At 44.2% G+C, this 22,402-nt stretch overlaps 1 protein-coding gene across 1 annotated transcript in view; it reads left to right on the forward strand.

Annotated features, from left to right (window-relative positions):
* Positions 1-440: 440 nt before the first annotated feature.
* The window catches only part of LOC122755376 (zinc finger protein 260-like), a 42,810-nt gene continuing 20,848 nt past the window's right edge, over positions 441-22,402 (forward strand). The window contains exons 1-6 of the mRNA XM_044003743.1: positions 441-568; positions 1,823-1,998; positions 2,336-2,409; positions 2,932-3,058; positions 4,136-4,237; positions 9,318-11,234. Coding sequence (XP_043859678.1) covers positions 2,359-2,409; positions 2,932-3,058; positions 4,136-4,237; positions 9,318-11,234 — 2,197 coding nt within the window. The 5' untranslated portion in view covers positions 441-568; positions 1,823-1,998; positions 2,336-2,358. The remainder of the gene's footprint in view (positions 569-1,822; positions 1,999-2,335; positions 2,410-2,931; positions 3,059-4,135; positions 4,238-9,317; positions 11,235-22,402) is intronic.

Here is a 22,402-nt window from a genome sequence, read left to right on the forward strand (position 1 = left end):
CTCTGCTCCAGCGGAGGGAGTCCTCCTGGTGCCCTCCCGGGAGTCTGCAAACAGCTGGCACTGAAATAGCACTTTACAAATATGAATGTCATTTGCTCCTCACAACGATCCTGGGAGGGAGGAGCTATTGTCATACTCATTTGACAGAGGAGCAAACAGACAGGCAAAGGTCGAGTGATTTGCTCAAGGTCACACTTTGTAAGTATCTGAAATTGGATTTGAATTCGAGCCCTCTTGACTCCAGGTCCGGCGCTCACTCCGCCCGCCAACCAGCGGCTCATCCAGGAAAAAACTCCGCCTCCCTGAGGTGTGCAGACGCAAGTCCTTTCCCTTTCGAAAGGGCTCGGAGCTCTCTGGGAGATGGAGTCCCTTCGGCAGTGCGCGTGCGCAGTGCGAGGCGGCTGCGCGTTTTCTGGCTTCTGGACTCCATTTCCCAGAGTGCCTGCGGAGGCTTTCGTTCTCCTAGCTGGTTTCGTGCGCATTCGAGGGAAGGAATCGTCTTTCCGTGGCTTGGAGTCCCGCGACGCTCCGATTTACAGCCCCCGGCCCAGGCGTGGTGCAGCCCCCGGTGAGTGAAGGAGGGAAGGAGAAAGATTGCGCACGCGCCTCCTCCCGCCAGCCCCTTCCTACTTCCCTCCAGGCGCGCGGCCCTGCGGCTGGACTGATGAGCGGGTGGGAGGGGAAGGAACTTGCTTCCCCAAGGAACTCCTCCCCGCCACCAGGTGAGGGGAACAGAGAAAGGAGTGCGCACGCGCAGAACCTGGTTTTCCCCGCCCGCGTGCACAAGGCTGACCTTGTCATTCCATTACAATAGAAACCGTTGTGGCTCCCTAGTACCCCAGGGATCAACCTCCCTGACCCAACTTACGTTAGGCAGCATAGCTGATCTCCACACGTCCCCCTCCTGTGCATGTCCCAGAAGGCCCAGATTACAGTGTGCGCCTCCATCCTTGCTCCGAATAAGAGTGCCCAGAGGTCCAGCGGGTGGTGCATTGCACTGAGCGCTGGGATTTGAGTTCAAATCCAGCCTCAGACGCTTATTATCTGTGTGAACCTGAGCAAGTCCCTTTTCTGCTGCCTCAGTTTCCTCATCTGTAAAATGAGCCTAGCAGTGGCACCCCATCTCCTGGGCTTGTGAGGATCAGAGGAGGTAATATTTGTAAATCACTTAGCCCAGTGCCTTGCACAGAGCAGGCTGGGTTTTTTTTAATTAATAAAGTATTTTATTTTTTTTCCCGTTACATGTAAATATAGTTCTCAACTTTTGTTTATACAAGCTTTCCAATTTCAGATTTTTCTCCCTCCCTCCCCCCTCGACAGCAGGTAATCTGATATAGGTTATATATATATATGTGTGTGTGTGTATATATATGTGTATATATACATAATAACATTAAACATGTTTCTGCATTAGTCATGTTATAAGAGAAAAATCAGAGCAATGACAAAAAACCTCAAAATAGAAAAACATCAGCACCAAAACCAAAAGAAATAGTATGGTTCATTCAGCATCTATACCCCACAGTTCTTTTTTTTTTCTCCTGGATTTGGAGATCCTCTTCTATCACAAGTTCCCTGGAACTCTTCTGTACCATTGCATTGGTGAGAAGAATATAGTCCATCACAGTAGATCAACACTCAACGTTGATGATACTGTGTACAATGTTCTTCTGGTTCTGCTCATCTCACTCATCATCAGCCCACACAAGACCCTCCAGGTTTCTCTGAACTCTTCAGAGCAGACTGTTGTTACAGACCCCAGGTGGGGACAGGGTTCTGAGGCCCAGAAGGAAGTTAAGGAGTCTTGCCTTTGACCACCCAGGCTCCAGCTTTATTGGAAGGAGACCATTATGAAGGATGCTTCCCCAGCCCCCCTGGAAAAGCACCCCCCTCAGAAGCCTCCTGCCTGAGCCCTTTCCTCAGAGCCGCAGGGCAGCCCCTGGTACCTGGGCAGGGAAGGCGGACCTTGGAGGAGTTGGCCCGAAGACTTGGGCAGAGGTGAGCAGCACCGAAGTGTTGGGGGAGCCGACGGTGGAGATTGCCCCGTGGACACCCCATTTTATACCCATTTCGGCCAGTCCATCAGCGCCCACTTTGTGCCAACCCTGAGTGAAAGGGTTAAACAAAGAAGGAAGGGCCTGACATAGGCTACGACTGTGTCAGGTTGGCTTGGGTGGGATGGGGATGGGGATGGGGATGGGGATGGGGATGGGGATGGGGATGCGGATGCGGATGCGGATGCGGATGCGGGTGCGGGTGCGGGTGCGGATGCGGGTGCGGGTGCGGGGCAGGCAGGGCCGCGTCCTTCCCCAACAACTCCCTTTGCCTCTTCCAGCTCAGCCTCAAGACTCCGTGAGGATGGAGGAGGAGGAAGCGCTGACTCCTGGGCCCCTCCAAGCCTGCTTTCAGGTGAGTTCCCACCGTAAGGGCTCCTCTCAGAGGGCGCGAGGCCTCGGAATTCGGCACGTGGTCCATCCGTGCTGTAGGAACACAGGGGGCAGAGCACCACCCCAGGGGGCCCTTCTCCACAAGAGGGCGGGGGACCATTCATCAGGAGGGAATGGGGAAATCTCCAGGTGATGGAGCAGTTGTGGGCCCAGAATAAGGAGATGGGTGGTGCCAGGCAGTGCTACAGCGTAGCAGATGAGAGGCTCCCGTGTGGGCTTGGATTGCTGATTTCCATGCTGTGGAGGCTCGTTCTCTTTCCAGCCTGGCTTGGAGCATGGGCCGTAAAGTGCATGCCTTTCTCTGGGTTTGTGGTGGAAGGAATTTGTTGGCAAGAACTTCCCAGAATCCCAGGACTGGAGAATTGGAGAGCGAGGCTTGGGCGGAGAAGGGAAACTGTCCACACCCTGCCGAGTCTGGGCTGAGTCTGGGGCACATGGAGGCGCCAGCCCTGGCTCAGCAGGAGTGTGTCTGTGTCGGCTCCAGGCATCAGTGACGTTCCAAGACGTGGCTGTAGACTTCACCCGGGAGGAGTGGAAACGTTTGGTGCCTGCCCAGAGGGCCCTGCACAGGGACGTGATGTTGGAGACCTACGAGAACCTGGTCTTCCTGGGTAAGCGCACCGTGTCCCCCAGGTGGGCTCCCTTCCTCACACAGGGCCCCCCTCCTCCTAGGCGGAGCCTTTCCTGATCCCCAGGCTCCAAGGAGACTTGAGGCTGAGCAGAACCAAAAAAGGCCCCAGCTCCCTGTTAGAATGAATTCCGCTTGGAAGCGCCAAAGCCATCCTGCCTGCCAAGGTCCCTCTGCCCCCTTCTGGGCATTTGTCCTTGAAATCCCTCCAGGACCCTCTTTTTCTTCTTTTATTGGCGACTCCGTCACTCACCCCTCTTTTCTCCCAGCTTCTCCCTCAGATTTTTTTTTTTTATTTTTGCCTTTCAGCAGACAAGGAAAACAACATCTCACACTGGCCATGTCCAAAAATTCCATACTGTGAGGCCAGAGACAGGTAACCTGTCGTATTGTTGGTCTTCTGGAACCAGAGCTGGTCATTTGGTCATTGCATCGGGCCTTCAGGTGTTTTGTTTACAGTGCTGTTACTGTCGACTGACTTGTTCTCCTGGTTCTACTCACTTAATTCTGTATCAGTTCATACAGATCTTCCAGGATTCCTCTGAACCTGCCCTTTTTGGGGTCACATTGCAGTAGCCTTCTGGGTGTTTTCCCTGACTCACCAATCTAGTCCATCTTCTTGGCCATCAAAGGGATCTTCCTCAAGCCCAGGTCTGACCTGGGTCCCTCCAGTGCTCAGTAAACTTCAGTGGCTCCCTATGGCCGCCAGGATCAAATATAGGCTCCTGTGTTTGGCTTTTAAAGCCCTCCATAATGTGGCTCCTTGCTAACTCTCCATTCTTCCCACACCTCACTCCTCTCTGCCAATGGCCTTCAGGTGATGACATGCATTTGGATGGACACCTGTCGAGTTTATCCCATGCAAACCTGGGATGGATAACATTGATGGACAACAGGTTGGACCCAGAGTTGTGACGCAGAACCACTGAGAATCCCAGGGGATGATCATTCAGTGATCCTTGGTACCAGTCTGTGCTTTCTCAGCTGCCTGGCTTTCCACACATAGAACTGAATTCTTACCTTGCTTTCTGTCCCTACCACTTCATCATTTCTCTCCTAGGTGTAAGTGTTCCCATTTCCAAACTGGACTTGATCTCCCTGTTGGAGAGAGGAAGAGCCCTATCAAGACCTGAAGGAAGAGTCCCCAGGGACACCTGTCCAGGTGAGTGAGAAGTAGGCCCAAGTGGCCCTCTCCCCAGGCCATTGCTGCACCACTGCAGGGCACCCCAGCCCCAGTTATGAGCAGGCCATAGCTCAGAATGTTGATTGCTTTGGCAAAAGATTGCCCCATTTCTTAGCTCTGCCAGTTGTATAATCTCATGCCTTTTTTTTTTTTTTGCAGGGCAACGGGGGTTAAGTGACTTGCCCAGGGTCACACAGCTAGTAAGTGTTAAGTGTCTGAGGCCGGATTCGAACTCAGATCCTCCTGAATCCAGGGCCCGTGTTTTATTCACTATGCCACCTAGCTGCCCCCAATCTCATGCCTTTTTATCAACAACTCTACTAGCATGGAACTTTATAACTTCTTAATTAATTTTGTATTGGATCTTAGAGATGTTTTCATTTGAATGTTTATTGGAGAGTTTGAATATTTTTTCTTGTGGCTTTTGATAATATGTTCCTTTGTGTAAAAAATTATTGGGGCAGCTAGGTGGCACAGTGGATAGAGTACCAGCCCTGGAGTCAAGAGTACCTGAGTTCAAATCCGGTCTCAGACACTTAACACTTACTAGTTGTGTGACCCTGGGCAAGTCACTTAACCCCAATTGCCTCACTAAAAATAAATAAATAAATAAATAAATAAATAAATTCTTGATAGCTTTTTAAAAATTGATTTTTAAAATTGTTGTCACCTTTATTTTCACATCTATCCCTTCCCTTTCTCCTACCCTGCTGCCTAGTAACAAAGAATAAAACCCAAAAAAGAGAATGATTTCCAAAAAACTAACCAATACTTCAAGTAAGTCTAAAAAGACAAGTAGTGTTTGATATGTGGAGCCTTCCACCTCTGCAGAAAAGTCTGCCCAAACCTTTCCAGATTCATCGTGTTCATCCTATCTTATGGTACAACAGCAATTGATTAGGTTCCTATACTGTTGATTGGTTAGCTGGGCCCCAGTGAATGAGTGTCTTCTTTGTTTCCAGTTTATTGCTTGTATAGAAAATACTGATATCAATATTTTGATGTATTTGGAGCCTTACCTTTATTTCACCTCCCTGGGGTGTATGTGTAATAGCATGAAATCTGGCTCAAAGAGCACCCGCATTTTAGTCACTATCTGGGCACAATTCCAAATAGTTTTCCAAGATGGTTAGACTGCTCTACCCACAATGTATTAGCATACCTGTTTAGCCATAAACAACCGAGAATACGAGTAAAACATCTGTGCCCTTTAAAACAGAAATCCTACTATCCCGCTTATATCCCAAGGGGGTAAAAGACAGAAAGCAAAATCCCACTTATATTTATTTATTTTTCATTGTTTCTCTTCAAGTGGTCAACCTTTGTTACTTCGAATGAATTTGGTTATTATTGTATCCAGCTCATTAAAAATACTCTTGGTAGTTTTATGGATATAGAATTAAATCTGTAAATTCATTTACATAGTTTAGTCATTTTTATTATATTGGCTTAGCCCAACCAGGAGGAATAAATATCACTACAATTATTTGAGATGTTCTTTACTTAGTTATAAAGTCTTGAGTATACCTTAATAGATTGACTCAGTCTTTTAAATTTTGTTTGTTTCCCTGGGCAAGTCACTTAACCCCAATTGCCTCACTAAAAAAAAAATTAATTAAAAAAATAAAAACTCATGGGATTATAAATTATTATACCTGCTTCTATAAACTTCCATCATTTACTGAACATTCCATTTCATACTTTAATATATAACTAATAGCTTCCTCAGATATGTAGCTCCTAGACAACCCACTTATACCCTTGGGCTCCCAGAATGCTGTCCCAATTACTCGTACTTTTGTGGGTCTGAATCTCCAAACAACAGTTCAGAAGACCCCACAATGCATTTTTAGCATAACAGGAAGCAAAGGCATGCCGTAAAATATTATAGCAATAAAGATACCACCACTTTCTCCCATAAATGTGGAACACGAGTACACAGAGCTTCACTGGGGAGAGTAGACTTTATAGGAATCATGGACACCAAATGACCATTCTCACATGTAGGCTACACATATGACCAAATCATAACCGTGCATGGGCAAAGTACTCATGCTTCTGATGTGTCTGTGTTACAGATGTCTTCTGGTATTGTTATGATCCTGTCTACTGTGCCTACTCCCCATCAGGCATCTCATCTCCATCACTCCCTACACAATATCATGTGTCTCTGCTATTCTTTGCTGATGAATGCTTCTCTGCTAGTCTCCTTTGCTGTGGCAGCTAGGTGGCTCAGTGGATAAAGCACTTGCCCTGGATTCAAGAGGAACTGAATTCAAATCTCACCTCACTTACTAGCTGTGTCACCCTGGGCTAGTCCCTTAATCCCAATTGCTTTAAACTTCCAGGGCCATCTCCCGTTGTCCTGATGTATATCTTGCCACTGGACCCAGATGGCTCTGGAGGAGAGAGTGAGGTTGGTGACCTTGCACAACCCTCCCTAACTTAAATCCAATTCACTGGAAGTCATGACATCACCCCAGTGTCATGGTCCTTTTCCAAAACGGACAAACAACAGTCTCCTTTTCTAGTCTAATTAGCTGTCTTCATCAAATCCTAAATACTATTGTCATTCTACTGGGGGATATTGTTTGGGGGGGTCTCTCCCCTTCAGGAGATAGCCAATGAAAGGCAGCCAGCTCCTTCAGCAAACTTCCTCATCTCCTGTGAGGGCTGTAGTTAGTAAGTCTATTCCTGGCAGGGGAGGGCTACAGTTCTTTTCAGCCCTGTCTTTTGGTAGGAGGTAATGAACTGTTTCTCCTCTGCCAGGCTGCTCAGAGAAACTAAGTATAATAGGAGTGTAAACAATTAATTGTTATTTGAGGTTTTTATGACCCCATCTTTTGGCTAGAATTTTTTAAAAACCTTGGCACGAGCACTGGTCTAGGGCTCTGCAAACCTCACGGTGCTCCACCCACTGGTTGTAGCCCTCGCCATGGTGCTGGCACCTCATGTCATCACTACTCGCCGACGCCCACATGGGCCTGACAAAATTATAATGATTGGAAGCCCAGTGAGGGCAGTCGTGTGACTGTCAGAGCAGCCAGCCAATTGGCTGGAGGCTGTGTGTGTGGCCAACCTGGGGTCTGCTGGGAAGAAGGGAGGTTTTTCGCCATTCTAGCTTGAAGCTGGAAGGTGACAGGATGCTGCTGTGTGTTCTTAGCTGATTCCTGGGCAGTGGTGTTGTTCAGGTTGTATGATTTCCCTTTCCCCGTTTTATTTCCTTTCCCTTAATCCTACTGATCCTGTTTGTGGGGTTTTTTTTGTTGTTGTTTTTTAAGGTCGTTCTTGTTAAATAAATCCTGCTCTGTTTTGAGGGAGGCTGTCGGTCTCCTTCCTTGCCCCAGTATTGTGGCGAGCCTTCTAGCTAACACTCCCCAATTAAAAATTGGTGCCTACAGTTTTGGCGAGCCAACCAGGAGTTGATTAATCTAGCGAATTTCTTTACATTCCCCCCTTCCTCAAATAACAACTAATTCTTTACAGGAGTAATGTTTAGGAGGATCCAGGTGGCTATCCAGGTTGGCCTAGTGTTTTCCTAGGATGTTATTCATCCAGGAGATTCTGGTTTGAGCTGCTGCCTCAGCTTCCCAGCCACCAAGGGCATAGAAAGCCCAGCCCACAAGTAGTCAGGGCCCCTCGGACAAATACTTCCATGTGAGTCAACAGACCCTTCAGATTCAATACACTCTTCTGACCAGACCTATTTCTGACAAGGGAGGCTATGTTTACCTCAGCTAGTCCTATATCCTTGCTACATATCCTTTTCTTGCTGTTGTTAGTAAACATCTGTTGTGTGGTTAAAAACTCATTTTCATTGTTTGGTTTCATGTTCCCAGGCTGAGAACTTGATATATGGTGAGAAATTGCTGTCAATTTCCTACCATCATGTGGCTTTCCTCTCCAGATCACAAGGACTTGGTTGACTAGAAATGATTGAAAAAGCTTGTGACCATTGTCCCATTCCCTCCTAATACCAAACCATAACTTGAACTCTTTCTATTTCTTCTATAGATATATAATTTTTTAATGATTTAAAAGTGTTTATATATGATTTTTAACTTTTTTCTTTTATGCTTACTTTTTTCATTTTTATAAAATTAAATCTTTTCACATAATTATGTTTCTTGAATACATAAAAAATACCCACTCTTCATAATTGAGAAAGCTACATTACTTTAGATATGTCAGAGAATAATAGAGTTGGAGGGAGCTCAGGACCATCAATTGTAATGGATAGCTGATATTAAAAGATCTCTACAACTTAGGTGGCAAGTGACTATCCAATTTATACTTGAAGACCTCCAGTAAGAGTTATTATTTTCCAATGTAGCCTATTCCACTTAAGGAACGTTATCATTGTTTGGAATTTTTTCCTTAAATCAGGCCTAAATTTTCCTCTTTGCAACTTCTACCATTACTCCCAAACCTGGCATTTGCAACCGAGCAATGCCCTTCATGCACTGGGGCACCCAAGAACTAAACAGTACACAATATGATCTGGCCCTTTCTACATTCAGTCCCTGAAGATGCCGTTCTCCCTGGTCCATGCTGAGCATCATTCTGTTATGGGGTTGGAACATATCAAGGAAGTTTTAACTGGCCTACTAACTAAAAGACAGACAGAAATAAGGGAAATAAGCCCATTAGATGTGGCTCTTGCCTGATTGGTGCCAGGGGACAGAGATAAATCCAGAAGTCACGACCACCACCTCATTCAAGCCTTCCCCCAACCCCAAAGGGAACTTTCCATTGTCAGGTGATAATCACTCCATCTACCAAAGTTTTTGCCTTTCTTCTGTTCAAAGAGAAATGTGTTTCAGGGAATCATGGCTCTAAACCATTCTCTCCCCTCAAGAACTATTTTATTCTAATTGGATTCATATATGAGAGGGTATAATTCTTTAAAGAGGAATACCTAAGGACCCCCACATCACCAATTTCCCCTGTGACACTTCTCTTTTACAAAAGAGACAGAAACTAGAACGCCTAAAAAGGATTCCTTTCTCTCAGCTTAGCAAACAGTAGTGAGTGACAGCTTTTGGTTTGTTTCTTTCAGATTCCTTTCTTGAAAAAGTAACCTTTGAAAGCAGGGACTCAAATCTGACACAAGGCATTTACACAAGAGCATCATATAAAAAGAGACTGTCAAAGGATACTCCCCAGCATTCCAAGAGGAGAAAAACAAGGAGATTTGAAGTCAGTGTAGAGAAACAGAAGGATAGCCAGGAGAGACAATCCAGACTAGTAACAACTACTGATGGCAAAACTCGAAATAAAGTATGTGTTCTTCATCATAATACTTTGGAGAAAAGTTTTCATTTGGGCTCAGGCTTTGTTGCACAAAGGACAGGCACTAAGGGGAAAAGTCTCCATAAATATAAGAAACTTGGAAAAAGCTTCAAGGATTTTTCCAAGCTATTTACATGTAATACAATCTCCATAGAGAAGAACCTCTCTAAGTATACAAAGTACAAGAAGCCCTTTAGTTACCACTCAGATCTAATTAAATTTCATAAAATACATGCTGGAGAAAGACTATGTGAACACACTGAGGATGGAACAACCTTTGGCAAAAGATCAAATCTTACTCAAGATAAGATAATTCATGTTGAAAAGAAATATTATAATTGTAATAAATATGGGAAAACATCTAGCTATGCTGGAATCTCGACTAAATATAAGAGAATTCATGCGAGAGGAAAACACTTTGAATGTAATGAATGTGGCAAGGGCTTTAGTCTGGTGTCAAACCTCATTATACATCAGAGAATTCATACTGCAGAGAAAGCCTTTAAATGTAAGGAATGTGGGAAATCCTTCAGTATAAGGGGAAGACTTAATAGACATAAGAGAATTCATACTGGAGAGAAACCCTTTGAATGTACTAGGTGTGGAAAAGCCTTTAGCCAGAGGGGACACCTTATTAATCATCAAGGAATTCACAGTGGAGAGAAACGTTTTAAATGCAATCAGTGTGGGAAGAGCTTCAGCCAGAAGGGGCATCTCATTAATCATCAAGGAGTTCATACTGGAGAGAAACCCTTTAAATGTAATGAATGTGGGAAAGACTTTAGCCGGAGGGGAAACCTTATTGCTCACCAGAGAACTCATACTGGTGAGAAACCTTTTGCATGTAAGGAATGTGGAAAAGCTTTCAGTGAGAGGGGAAACCTCATTACCCATCAGAGAACTCATACTGGAGAGAAACCATTCGAATGTCATGAATGTAGGAAAGCCTTCAGAGATAGGGGAAGCCTTAATAGACATCAGAGGACTCACACTGGAGAGAAACCCTTTTCATGTAATGAATGTGGGAAAGTTTTCAGGCACAGGGGATCCCTTATTGATCATCAGAGGAATCATACTGGAGAGAAACCTTTTAAATGTTATGAATGTGGAAAAGCCTTTAGCAGGAGAGGAATCCTCATTCATCATCAGAGAACTCATACTGGAAAGAAGCCTTTCAAAGGCACTGAATATGGGAAGACCATCAGGAGTAAGGGAAGCCTTAGTAGACATCAGACAATCAGTGCTGAAGAGAAACCCTTCGAATGTGATGAATGTGGGAAGGCCTTTAGCCAGAGGGGACTCCTCATTCATCATGAGAGAACTCACACTGGAGAGAAACCCTTTGAATGTAATGAATGTGAGAAAGCCTTCAGTAGCAGGGGAAGCCTTAATAGACATCTGAGAATTCATACTGGAGAGAAACCCTATGAATGTAGTGAATGCGGGAAAGGCTTTAGCCAAAAGGGACACCTCATTTATCATCAAGGGATTCATACTGGAGATAAACCCTTTAAGTGTAGTGAATGTGGAAAAGGCTTCAGTTGGAGGGCAAGCCTGATTACCCATCAGAGAACTCATACTGGAGAAAAACCTTTTGCATGTAATGAATGTGGGAAAGGCTTCGGGGAGAGGGGAAACCTTATTACCCATCAGAGAACTCATACTGGAGAGAAACCCTTTGAATGTAATGATTGTGGGAAAGCCTTCACCCAGAGGGCAAGCCTTATTACCCATAAGAAAACTCATACAGGAGAGAAACCCTTTGAGTATAATTAATGTAGCCAAGCCTTCAAATGAGAGTAAAATACTCAAAAGCTATCAGATAACTTATACTAGAAAGAAGCACTTTGAATATAATCAATATAAGAAACTTTGTTCATACAGCCTTTGGCATTCCAAGGACAATCTGAAGACATCAGTGAATACATACTGGAATAAAAAATTTCTCATGTAATGACTATAAGAAAACTTTTTTCTTTTCCGGAAAAGTGTTCAAAAAACATAAGAATTCATACTGGAATTGAGCCCTTTCGAGCTTATGAATGTGAGAAAGCCTTCTGGAGGGGACACCTTATAACACCTTATTTAGCATCAGAATGTCTTTCCATGTAATGAACATGAAAAAGGCTTCTGCAGGATGTTAAAAATTCTTACTCTCCAGAGATCTCATCCTGGAGAGGAACCCTTTGCTTGCTATATATGTAGTAAGACATTCATCCAAGGGGGGAAAACTTTTAACCCATCAGAGAATACATAATGGGAAGAATCCCTTTAATAAAATGATTAAGAAAGTCTTAAGACTAAGGGACCAAAAAGTTAAAAAAAAGACTAAAGGAGCACCTTATTAGACAGAAAATTCACAATGGAGTGAATTTTTAAATATTATGAATGAGAAAGATTTGTAGGGGTCACCATCATTTAAAAAAAACAAAAATTTTTATTGATAGCTTTGGTTTTTCTGCATTTCCCAATGTGTTATCTTCTCCCGGCCTCCTCCCAGAAAGTCATCCCCTATACAGACCAAAAGATGATCCAGCAAAATGAAGTAACACCCTGAAAAGTCTGCCATTAAATGCAGTGTTACACATGCATAGTCACCCACCTTTGTAAAGAATCCATTACCTTCTCATATTTCTTCTTCAAAGCAAAGAATGGTCATAGTTTCATGGCATTTAGTTTAGACTTTTGTTGTTCTTTCCACTTACATTTTTGTGGTCACTGTATGTTGTTTTACTGGCTTTACATTGCTTCAATTCACATAGGTCTTCCCATGCTTCTCTGTATTTTTCACATTCATCATTTTTTACAGCACCTTAATATTCCATTACATTCATGCACCATAACTTGTTTACCCATTCCCCCATCAGTGGTTATCTGCTTTGTTACCAATTGTTTGCTAGCTCAAGAAGACATACTTTCCATCAGCAACTTATACTAGAGAGAAACCAGTTTCTTTTAATGAACATGGGAAAGGCTTCAGCTGGAGAGGACTCCTTATTATCCATCAGAGAACTCTTACTGGTGTAAAATCAAAGCTTTGCCTGCAATGAATGTGAGACCTGTCAGTGAAAATAGATTACTCAGAATCCGTCAGATAATTCATATTAGGGAAGGGGAAAAAAATGAGCATTATTAAGCTCCTACTATGTGCTAGCCACTTTGCTAAGCACTTTTACAAATATCTCCCTTGATTTAAATAGAAATCCTTTGAATAGTGAATATGAAAAACTTCTGCCAAAGGACAAACCTAACTATTCATCAGACAGCTCATCTTGGAGAGAAACCTTTAGAATGTAATGAATGTGGGAGAGCCTTCATTGAGAGGGGATGCCTGTGAGATGATTGGATGATATCAGAGAACTCTGGCTGGAGCAAGATCCTTTGAAGTGTGGTAAAAAATGGAAGTTTTAGCTGAATCATTTGAGAGTTGAGTGCATGCTACTGAAGCAGCTTTTGAAGGACCGCTCTTTTGGGGAGGAGACCTCAACGAACAGCCGTGTGCTTGCTGCTGCCCAGAGAGTGTGGCCAAGCATGCCGTACTTCCGGGACGCCAACTTAAAACCGAGAGTGGGAATGGAAGTTCGCTCTCTGGCTCACTCACTCTGGCTTCTAAGCTCAGCGGTGTGATGGCACACGCTTTGGTGATTGGCTCAGTTCTCAGCCTGGCAGGCAGTTTTGGGATTTGGTGAGTTTTATAAAAGAATATAGACTAAGTTTAGATCTAAGATTATTCATTTGTATTTCTACTTTCCTATTTTCCTAATCGGTATCACCTGTTTGTTGTCTAATTAATCCCCAAATAATAAAAACTAATCCCTCACTGATTAAAAAAAAAAAAGCTCAGAGGCTTCTATTTCTTAGTGGTCTGGGAGATATATAAGGGAAAAGTTAGAGGGGGAGTTTAATGCTTGTATATCCAATTTTAAATCTCACAAAAGGCAGTTCATATGGACAAGCCTTCAGTGAGCACATGCTGGATTGTACATCAGGGAACTGCAGTGACTCATTTTGAATACAGTGCCATCATCTAGAACAGGTGTTGTTGAATAGATGCCTGTTGAATGGGGAATGGCTAAACAAATTGGCACATGTGAATGTAATGATCTGAAGAATTCAAAGATATGTAGAAAGCCTGATATGAACTGATACAAAGTAAGCAGAACAAGAACCCTGCAGACGCAAGGGCTACCAGGTTAATGTAAAGAACAGAAAAAACAAACAATGCTATGGAATTATAGTAACCAACATAACTGTGAGGAATGAGAAAAGATTGCTTTCTGTTATTTGAGAAGGTCGTGTATTATGAATGTTTAAAATTGCATTTACTAAGATTTGTTTGTTGTGTTAGATAATCTTGCCGAAATAGTTTTTAATGATGTAGTGGAGACCTAGCCAATGTGAATTTATTTTGTCTGACTATACCTATTTGTTACAAGGAAGGACTTTTATTTACAGGGGTGGAGATGGGGGGAATGGATGGGTAGAATTGGTGACACCAAAAAAAGGAAGAAGCACCAATCAAATGTTTTTAAATGCCCTAAAAAAGACAATGGGAAGTTCAGAAAGGAACTGAATCAGGGCAATGTTGTATGATTGCAATGAACTTAATATATACTTTTCAAAAAACAGCTTAATATATACTAGAGATTTACAATGTCATGTACAATCCTGTTTTTGTATGTAAAATGTTCGTGTTAATATTTATTGTTAATAATAAAACAAGAAAATGGAACTTTTCTTTTTCTCTTACCAAGGGATGAATCCCTGGGGAGGGAAGGGGGAGAGGATTTGGAAAAGAAAATGATATAAAAACAATATATCAATGTTAACTTTTAAAAGCCTATTTTAAGAAGACGGGTCAGACTTAACAGAACATCTTTCCTTATTTGACAAGGTTACTGAAGTGGCAGATCAGACCCTACTGTCCATGGGGTTGTCTTGGCAAAGATACTGGAGTGGTTTGCCCTTTCCTTCTCCAGTGGATCCTTTTGTCAGGTAATCAGAGGTTAACTGTCTTGCCCAGGATTGCACAGATAGGAAGTATCTGAGGCTGGACTTGAACTCAGGTCTTGCTAACTCCAGGCTCAGTGTTCTATCCACTGAAGCCCCAGCTACATCTGGTTTCTACATACTGAAGAACAACCAAATTCCTTAGGTACTGATCCAGGAAGGTTCACCTTGCAGGGAAACCTGGCTCTCTGTTGTGAGCACATGCATTAGGCATTCCCCCAGGCCCCCAAAACTAACCATTTAGAACATACTTTAAAAAAATGAGCAATATAAAAATAATCCATTTGCCAAATCTGTGCTTGTCTTCAAATATTTGGAGTATCTAAAGGATTTCACCTTCTTGCTCTGATTCAGCTTCACTGCAATATTCTATCAGGCCAACATTCCAGTTGGTGAGCCAAAGTGGAAGGTGACCCAGCTGCATGTGCTCAGAGCAAACCGTGTCATAGGGAACCACTTCAGAGTCTGCATAGCAGCAGCAATAGATTCAACCTGCCTCTCAGATGTATGCATGTGAATTGTTAAGGTGATTCCCTCTACTTGTCTTTTTGAGTTGCTATGTTTTCCCAGAAACATCAGACTCAGTGCATGCAGGAGGCCCCGAATGCATAATCTGTTATTGCACCCCAAGCTGGACTCCCTGTTTTCTTGGAAGACAAGAGGGGTTCCAGCTAGGCTGTGCCAGACTGGATGTTGTAGTTGGTCCTTTATTCTAGAATGGTGTAGTGGGAGCAAGCCCTGGATAAGGACAGTAGACCTCAGTTTTATTTCTGGTTCTGTCAGTCACTTTTTCCTTTCTGGGCCTCAGTCTTCTCATAATGAGCTGGAGAAGGAAATGGCAAACGATCGCAGGATCTTTACCGAGAAAACCCCAAATGGGGTCATGAAGTGTCTAAAGTGACACATGTGACCTTAAAGGCCATAAAGATTACTCATTGTTGGGGGGCAGCTAGGTGGCTCAGTGGATAAAGCACCTACCCTGGATTCAGGAGGACCTGAGTTCAAATCAGGCCTCAGACACTTGACACTTAAAGATTATTCCTTGTTAAACACTTCTGTCTCTCTGACATAATGTTCTCTATAAAGTCTTATCAGAAACTTGCATTTAGGTTGATGGCTGTTTTTCCACATCCTGAACCTGGGCTTAAGCACCTCTACAATGTCTGCGTTGTGGGAGGTTTATTTGACAGCAGGGACCTACTGAACAAGAGTTTCTCTAAAACATCATGTGGTCATGCCTTGATGAACTCATAAATAAAGGGGAGGAGAAACCAAGTGGGAGCTGAGCATCCCAGGTGAGAGGAGGGAGAGGAGGAAGAAGGTAAGGCTGGACTACGACAGGTAAGAGGATGCGGAGGGAGACTCGGGCTGACCGCAGCAAAGCCCCTTCCTCTCCCCTCTAAGGGAGGCTTCTCTGAGATGAGACCCCTGCCAGGACCCTCGGGGTCGCTGTTGGAGGCTTCTCTCCCCCATCTCTTAACTGTGGGGACGAGGGCGGAGGCTCTTCCTTGGGGAGAAAGGAGACTGGGATGAGGAAGGAGCTCCCGAAGGACTCGCCCACTTCAAGGGACGCCCCTGTGGCCAGTCCTTAAACCCCACCTCTAGTCCATGGGGGCCGGTGGGAAAGCCGCTTGTTTGTCTCCGAGGGAGGAGGAAGGGCCAGATTAAGAGGGACTCCGTCTAGGGCAGCTAGGTGGCGCAGTGGATAGAGTACCGGCCCTGGAGTCGGTATGAACCTGAGTTCAAATGTGACCTCAGACACTTAACACTTACTAACTGTGTGACCTTGGGCAAGTCACTTAACCCTAACTGCCTCACTAAAAAAAAAAAAAAAAAAGAAGAGGGACTCCGTCCAAAGAGAAGACCAGGATAGGGCCAAACGCGAGGCAAAGAAGAAGGCGGGTTTGGGTCAGGAACAAGAGAACTTCAAGTGGGCTGGGAGATAGGGAGGCACCTCCCCACCCTACCTCACTTCCCCCGCCCCTCCGCCTAATGGACATAGCCTGAGCCTCCCCAGCTAAGTAAAGGGCCGCATAAACCTTTAGGAGTGAAGTCCGGAGTTTGCGCGTGCGCGGTGCGGGCCAGGCGGCAGCCTAGTCTCTCTAGGACTTCATTTCCCAGAATGCATCATCAGATCCAGCTGCGTCCCAGCAGCATGGCCCCTTTAGCTCGACTCCGGTGGATTGACACAAAGCTCGGTGCATTGTGGGAGATACTTTCGAGGGGCCCTGAGTGAGGGGGGTCGTCTACATTCCAGGGAGGCTCGATTTCCAGCTGTGAGCTTCTATTGCAGCTTTAGCAACTAAGTGAAAGAGAAAGCAAATTGGGAGGGAAGCAGTGCGCACGCACGGCCCCAACTCCGCTCAGCAGCGTAGTCCTCCCGGCTCCAGGCTAAGCCTTCTGGAGGAGGAATGAGTGTGCAGGCGCTGCCCAGCTTACGCCCCGCCCTCCTGCCCACACGCTGGCGCAAGCGCACTGAGCCCCACTCGTAGCTAAACCTTTGCCGAGAGGGAGGAGTGAGCGTGCATGCCGCTTGGCTGTCCCGTCCCACACTGCCTCGGGGTACCCACCCCCCCCCAGCCACCCTGCTGTGGCTCCCTACTCCCCGGAACAAATCCAATGCTGTGTAGCCAAACTTGGGCCCCTCCGCCCTGTCCCGCCTTCTCGCACCGTAACCCCCTCCCCACGTGCTCCTCCACCTAAGGACCTGGCCCGGTCTCCCGACCCCAGGCTTTTGCACGACGGTCCCCCACGCCGGCCCTGCCCCTCCGCCTGCTCCTGCAGGAAGCCTTCCTCCCCCAGGCCCTCTTTTTTTTTTTTTTTTTTGGTGAGGCAATTGGGGTTAAGTGACTTGCCCAGGGTCACACAGCTAATAAGTGTTAAGTGTCTGAGGTCGGATTTGAACTCAGGACTGATATGCCTAGAGAGATAAGTGGAACCAAAACTGCCTGAGCTAGCTTCTATCTCCACCCTTCATTCTGGTCTCCCTTAAGCCTGGGGAGATAAATTTGGGTGTGGCTTCGGCCTTTGTGTCCTGAAGAGAGATCCTTAGCCACACCTCACCCCATTCTTCCAGTCACTACCAGTGGGGGATGGTCCTCCCTCACTAAAGGAACTTTCCACAGGCAGATGGTCCACCCCCATCAGCCCCCTATAAAAGTACCTTCCAGTCTCCTACTGATTGGTACCTCTGAGCCACATGCTTTGTGCCTATCTCCCCATGAGAAGTCCAAGGATCGGGGCAGCTAGATGGCGCAGTGGATAGAGCACTGGCCCTGGAGTCAGGAGTACCTGGGTTCAAATCCGGCCTCAGACACTTAACACTTACTAGCTGTGTGACCCTAGGCAAGTCACTTAACCCCAATTGCCTCACTAAAAAAAAAAGAGAAGTCCAAGGATTTCTTTCATGGTTTTCCTCCCCCCACTCTTCCCTTCCCTTGCCCCTAAATAAACTACCATTTTATTCTAACTGCTTTTGTGTGCAAGAGGGTGTAATTCTTTTTTTTTTTTTGTGAGACAATTGGAGTTAAGTGACTTGCCCAGGGTTACACAGCCAGTAAGTGCCAAGTGTCTGAGGTCGGATTTGAACTCAGGTCCTCCTGAATCCAGGGCCAGTGCTCTATCCACTGCACCACCTAGCCGCCCCCGGGGTATAATTCTTTAAAGAGGAATTCCTAAGAACCCCTACCCCTAACCAAACCCATACCCCATTTCCCCCCATTACAAGAGGTAAAGGAGAAATGGTCCTGTCCTTCATAGAGTTTACATTCTAATGAGGAAGACAACATGTGGATGTATAAGTATTAATGTGGCATGTACAAAATGAATGGGTTTTGGAGGGACTTGTGACCTGGTTTTTTTTGGGGGGGGCAGCTCACCCAAAGAATTGGAGGCTCACTGTGAATCTTGTAAAATAAAAAGAGATTTATTAGGAGAGAAATATGGCTGGGGAACAGATCATCTTGGTGACTGTCCCTCTGGAGTAAGGGAAGACTGGTCTTTTGTATCATTATAAAACAAAGAAAGGAAAAGGAATTACAAAGTAAGGGGAAATGCAAAAACTGGGGCTGGATAACTAAGAGGAGATCTTTGATAACAGGGTATCAGTAGGATATGTAGCATCCAACCATATCCGGCATATCCTCTAGTGGACCTTAGTATTGCTTATCAGCATGCTGGGGTCATGTCCTGCCATACCTCATACCTGAGGCGGGAGAGAGCTACTTTTACTTTGGCCTTGGGGGGTTGGGATCTTTGGGTTTTTTGGGGTCCCACTGCATTCCCATAGCAGCAGTAAAAGGTTATGTATACCAATTTTATATACCTGTATACTGTGGTAAAATAATGGAATTTGGCAGATGCCCAGGGGTCCAACTTGATTGACTTAGTAGTGTTTGAATTGGTTGTGAATGAGAAACTACTAAGTACCCACTTAAGATGATTAGACTTTTAGCCACCTAGTTTAAACTTGGCCAGCCCTGAGAAGGAGTGTCCTTAGAAGCTGTGGACTGTGTCATCAACAAGGAACCAGTCTCTGCTGTACTACTTGAAGGACCTCCCCTTTGGGGGAGGGAGAAAAAGGTAGAAAAGGGGACCCAAACAGGAAGTAGTACACACACACACACACACACACACACACACACACACACACACACACACACACACACACACACACACACACACACACACACACACACACACACACACACACACACAAACACTCTTGGTCTCTCTCTGGCCTTGGAGGAGCATTCGGAGTGGACTATAGGCTGAACAGCTGATTCCCATAGAAATTACAGACCCCTGGTGTTGAGTTAAATCCAGCCCTTTAAATTAGCTGAGCTGGAAGCAAGTTTGGGGATTGAATCGGTTTTTGTTAGAGCAAGGGAGATTATCCGTTTTCCTTTTTCCTTATTCCCTTGTCCTTGACTTTATTAATTTCACCTTTGCTGTGTATTTTATTCCCATTAAATAAAACTTGATTTGTTCGTGGAAAAGAAGCTGTTAAGCTCCTTTCTTATTGGCCTGGAGAAATAACTAAAAAAGGCAGTTTGGAGGAAATTTTGGACCTAGAGGTCCCTCATTATTTTCTGAACCCCAATATTAAGGCGAGCCACCCAATTAACTCTCCCACATTAAATTTGGCCCCTACAGTTTGGTGAGCAAAGCCAGGAGCTAATGAATCTGATGTGGATTTCTTTAACCCACCCCTTACTTGGCCACGTGACAACTAATCTGGTGGACCTTTTTAATCCTCCCCCACTGCCTCCCTCATTTAACCAATCTCCCTTACTTTAAGAGCCTCTGAAAGCCTTAGTGTTTATCTTGCTGGTCAGAGAAAAGCTGGTCCATTTTAAACAGCACCATGATTGAATATTTTGCTTTCCCCTTGTATATTCTCATTGGAATGTTTTGGGACAGCATGATGTCCCAATTTAAACGACTAATTTACTCAGTATTCCATCATAGCATTACTGGTTTCCTCCTCATTCACACAGTAAAAAAATTTTGGAATAATGGCATGGGAGAGCCTGTCTTCCCCACTGAATTTAATGTTACTGAGAGCATTATAACTAAATTAGCACCTTACTGTGATAGCATAACCATAGCTCTAGTGATTATAATTTTTATTCTCTCTATTATCATTATTGTAATGTGGCATTTTCTCAAAAAAAAAAAAAAACTGGAGAGGAAGGAGTGTGACCATAGTGGACGACCACATTTCTCAGAGGAAAAGGGGCCACAAATGGAAAAAGTTTAAGAAGCCATGATCTAGGCAATGGTAACTGAGTCAAGAGAAATAGTTGATTGTAAAAGGTATATAGTTGAATGTTCAGGTATAACAAGATTTAGCAACTGGATATGTGGAGTAAGGAAGGGTTATGAGTCAAGTATAATGTCAAATTGAAAAGTCTAAGATTTTGGAAGGAGAGTTGTGCCTTTGACAGAAATAGGGAAGAGGGAAGGGTTTAGGGTTAAAGATAAATTCAGTGTTAAGCATGTTACATCTAAGATGTTTCTGGGACATCTAGTTTGAAACATCCAAGAGACAAATGGTGATATAGTACTGAAGCTTGGGGAAGAGACAGTTGAATCTGGAAATTCATCTGCATGGACATGATAGTTAAACCCATGGAAGCTAATAAGGTTACCAAGAGAGACAGAAAAGAGGGAAAATAGGAGAAGGCCTAGGACAGAACCTTGATGAGCATGCTCAGTTAGAGGATGTGACATGAATGATGAGTCACTAAAGGAGACTGAGGAATTATCAGAAAGGAAGGTAGTGAACCAGGAATGATTAGTATAACAAAACCCCACAGAGTATACTGGAGGAGAAAGTGGACAGTACTTTCAATTGCAACAAATAGGTTGAAAAGGATAAGGATTAAGAAAAGACCATCAGATTAAACAACTAAGATCATTGATTACCTTGGAGAAAGCAATTTCAGTTGAGTTATAAGGTTGAAAACATTTTAAAGAACCATATGCACACACACCTTCAAAACCACAGATTACACTGTCCTGAATTTTTTCTTTTTTTCTTTCCTTTTTTCCTTCCTTTCAGGGTCATTAAACTAGAAGATCAGGAGAATATGGTGGATAAAACTTACATAGATTCTGGAAAAGCAGTTGATAAAGTCTCATGATATTAGTCATAGAACTGAGCTATACAATAGTACCATCAAATAGATCCCTAAATAGGTTTAAGGTCAGTACTTAACAGTAGTCATTAATGATTTTTTAAATTGTTTTTTTGTTTTTGTTTGTTTGTTTTTCGGGGCAATGAGGGTTAAGTGACTTGCCCAGGGTCACACAGCTAGTAAGTGTCAAGTGTCTGAGGCAGGATTTGAATTCAGGTCCTCCTGAATCCAGGGCCGGTGCTTTATCCACTGCGCCATCTAGCTGCCCCCCATTAATGATTTAATATCATACATATTATATCGAAAGACCTGTAGTGGAAAGGTCCAGGGATCTGTGCTGTTTTAATATTTTTATAAGTGACTTGGATGAAAACATAAATGAACCTTGCTTATCCAATTTTCAGATGACACAAATCTGGTAGGGATAGCTAACATAGCTGTTGATAGGATCCAGAACATCAGGCTAAATTACAAAGGATAAAATTTAATAAGGATAAGTGTTAAGCCTTTCACTTGTATTTTTAAAAATCTTCAAAAACCCAAGATAAGGTTTAGGGGGAGAGTGAAAGTTTAGTTCAACAGCAATTGGAACAAGATTTGGGGTTTTTTGTTGGTTCAAATCTCCATATGAGTCAGTAGCATAATACAGCAATAAAAAAAAACCTAAGGCATTCTTGGTATGCCTTAAAAAGAGTTATATTTTTAAAAAAGAGAGACTTATATTTTCCAGAAATGAGCAAGTTTCACTATCCTCTGCCCTGGTTCAACCATATATGAAGTCATGTGTTCAATGCTGGGCAACAGCAGGGCTTTTTGAGTCTTTTTCTGAGGAGGGTATCCCAGGGTTATTTGACCTGGCAAAAAGACCCAAGAGGAGCATTCTAGCAATCTTCAAGTAGCTGAAGAGCTGTCATGTGAAGGAGGAATTAGAATGATTCTGCTTGGGGGCATCCAAGTGCCATCCAAGTGGCACAGTGGATAAAGCATTGGCCCTGGATTCAGGAGGATCTGAGTTCAAATCCAGCCCCAGACACTTGACACTTACTAGCCGTGTGACCCTGGGCAAGTCACTTAGCCCTTGTTGCCCCACATCCCCAAAAAATCCTTACTAAAAAAAAAACAACAGCAACAACGATCAAGCTTGGCCCCCAAAGGCAGAACTAGGAATAGTGGGTGCAAGTTTCAAAGAGGGAACTTTAGA

Source organism: Dromiciops gliroides, chromosome 4 (assembly GCF_019393635.1).
Source record: "Dromiciops gliroides isolate mDroGli1 chromosome 4, mDroGli1.pri, whole genome shotgun sequence".
Lineage (NCBI taxonomy): Eukaryota > Metazoa > Chordata > Mammalia > Microbiotheria > Microbiotheriidae > Dromiciops > Dromiciops gliroides.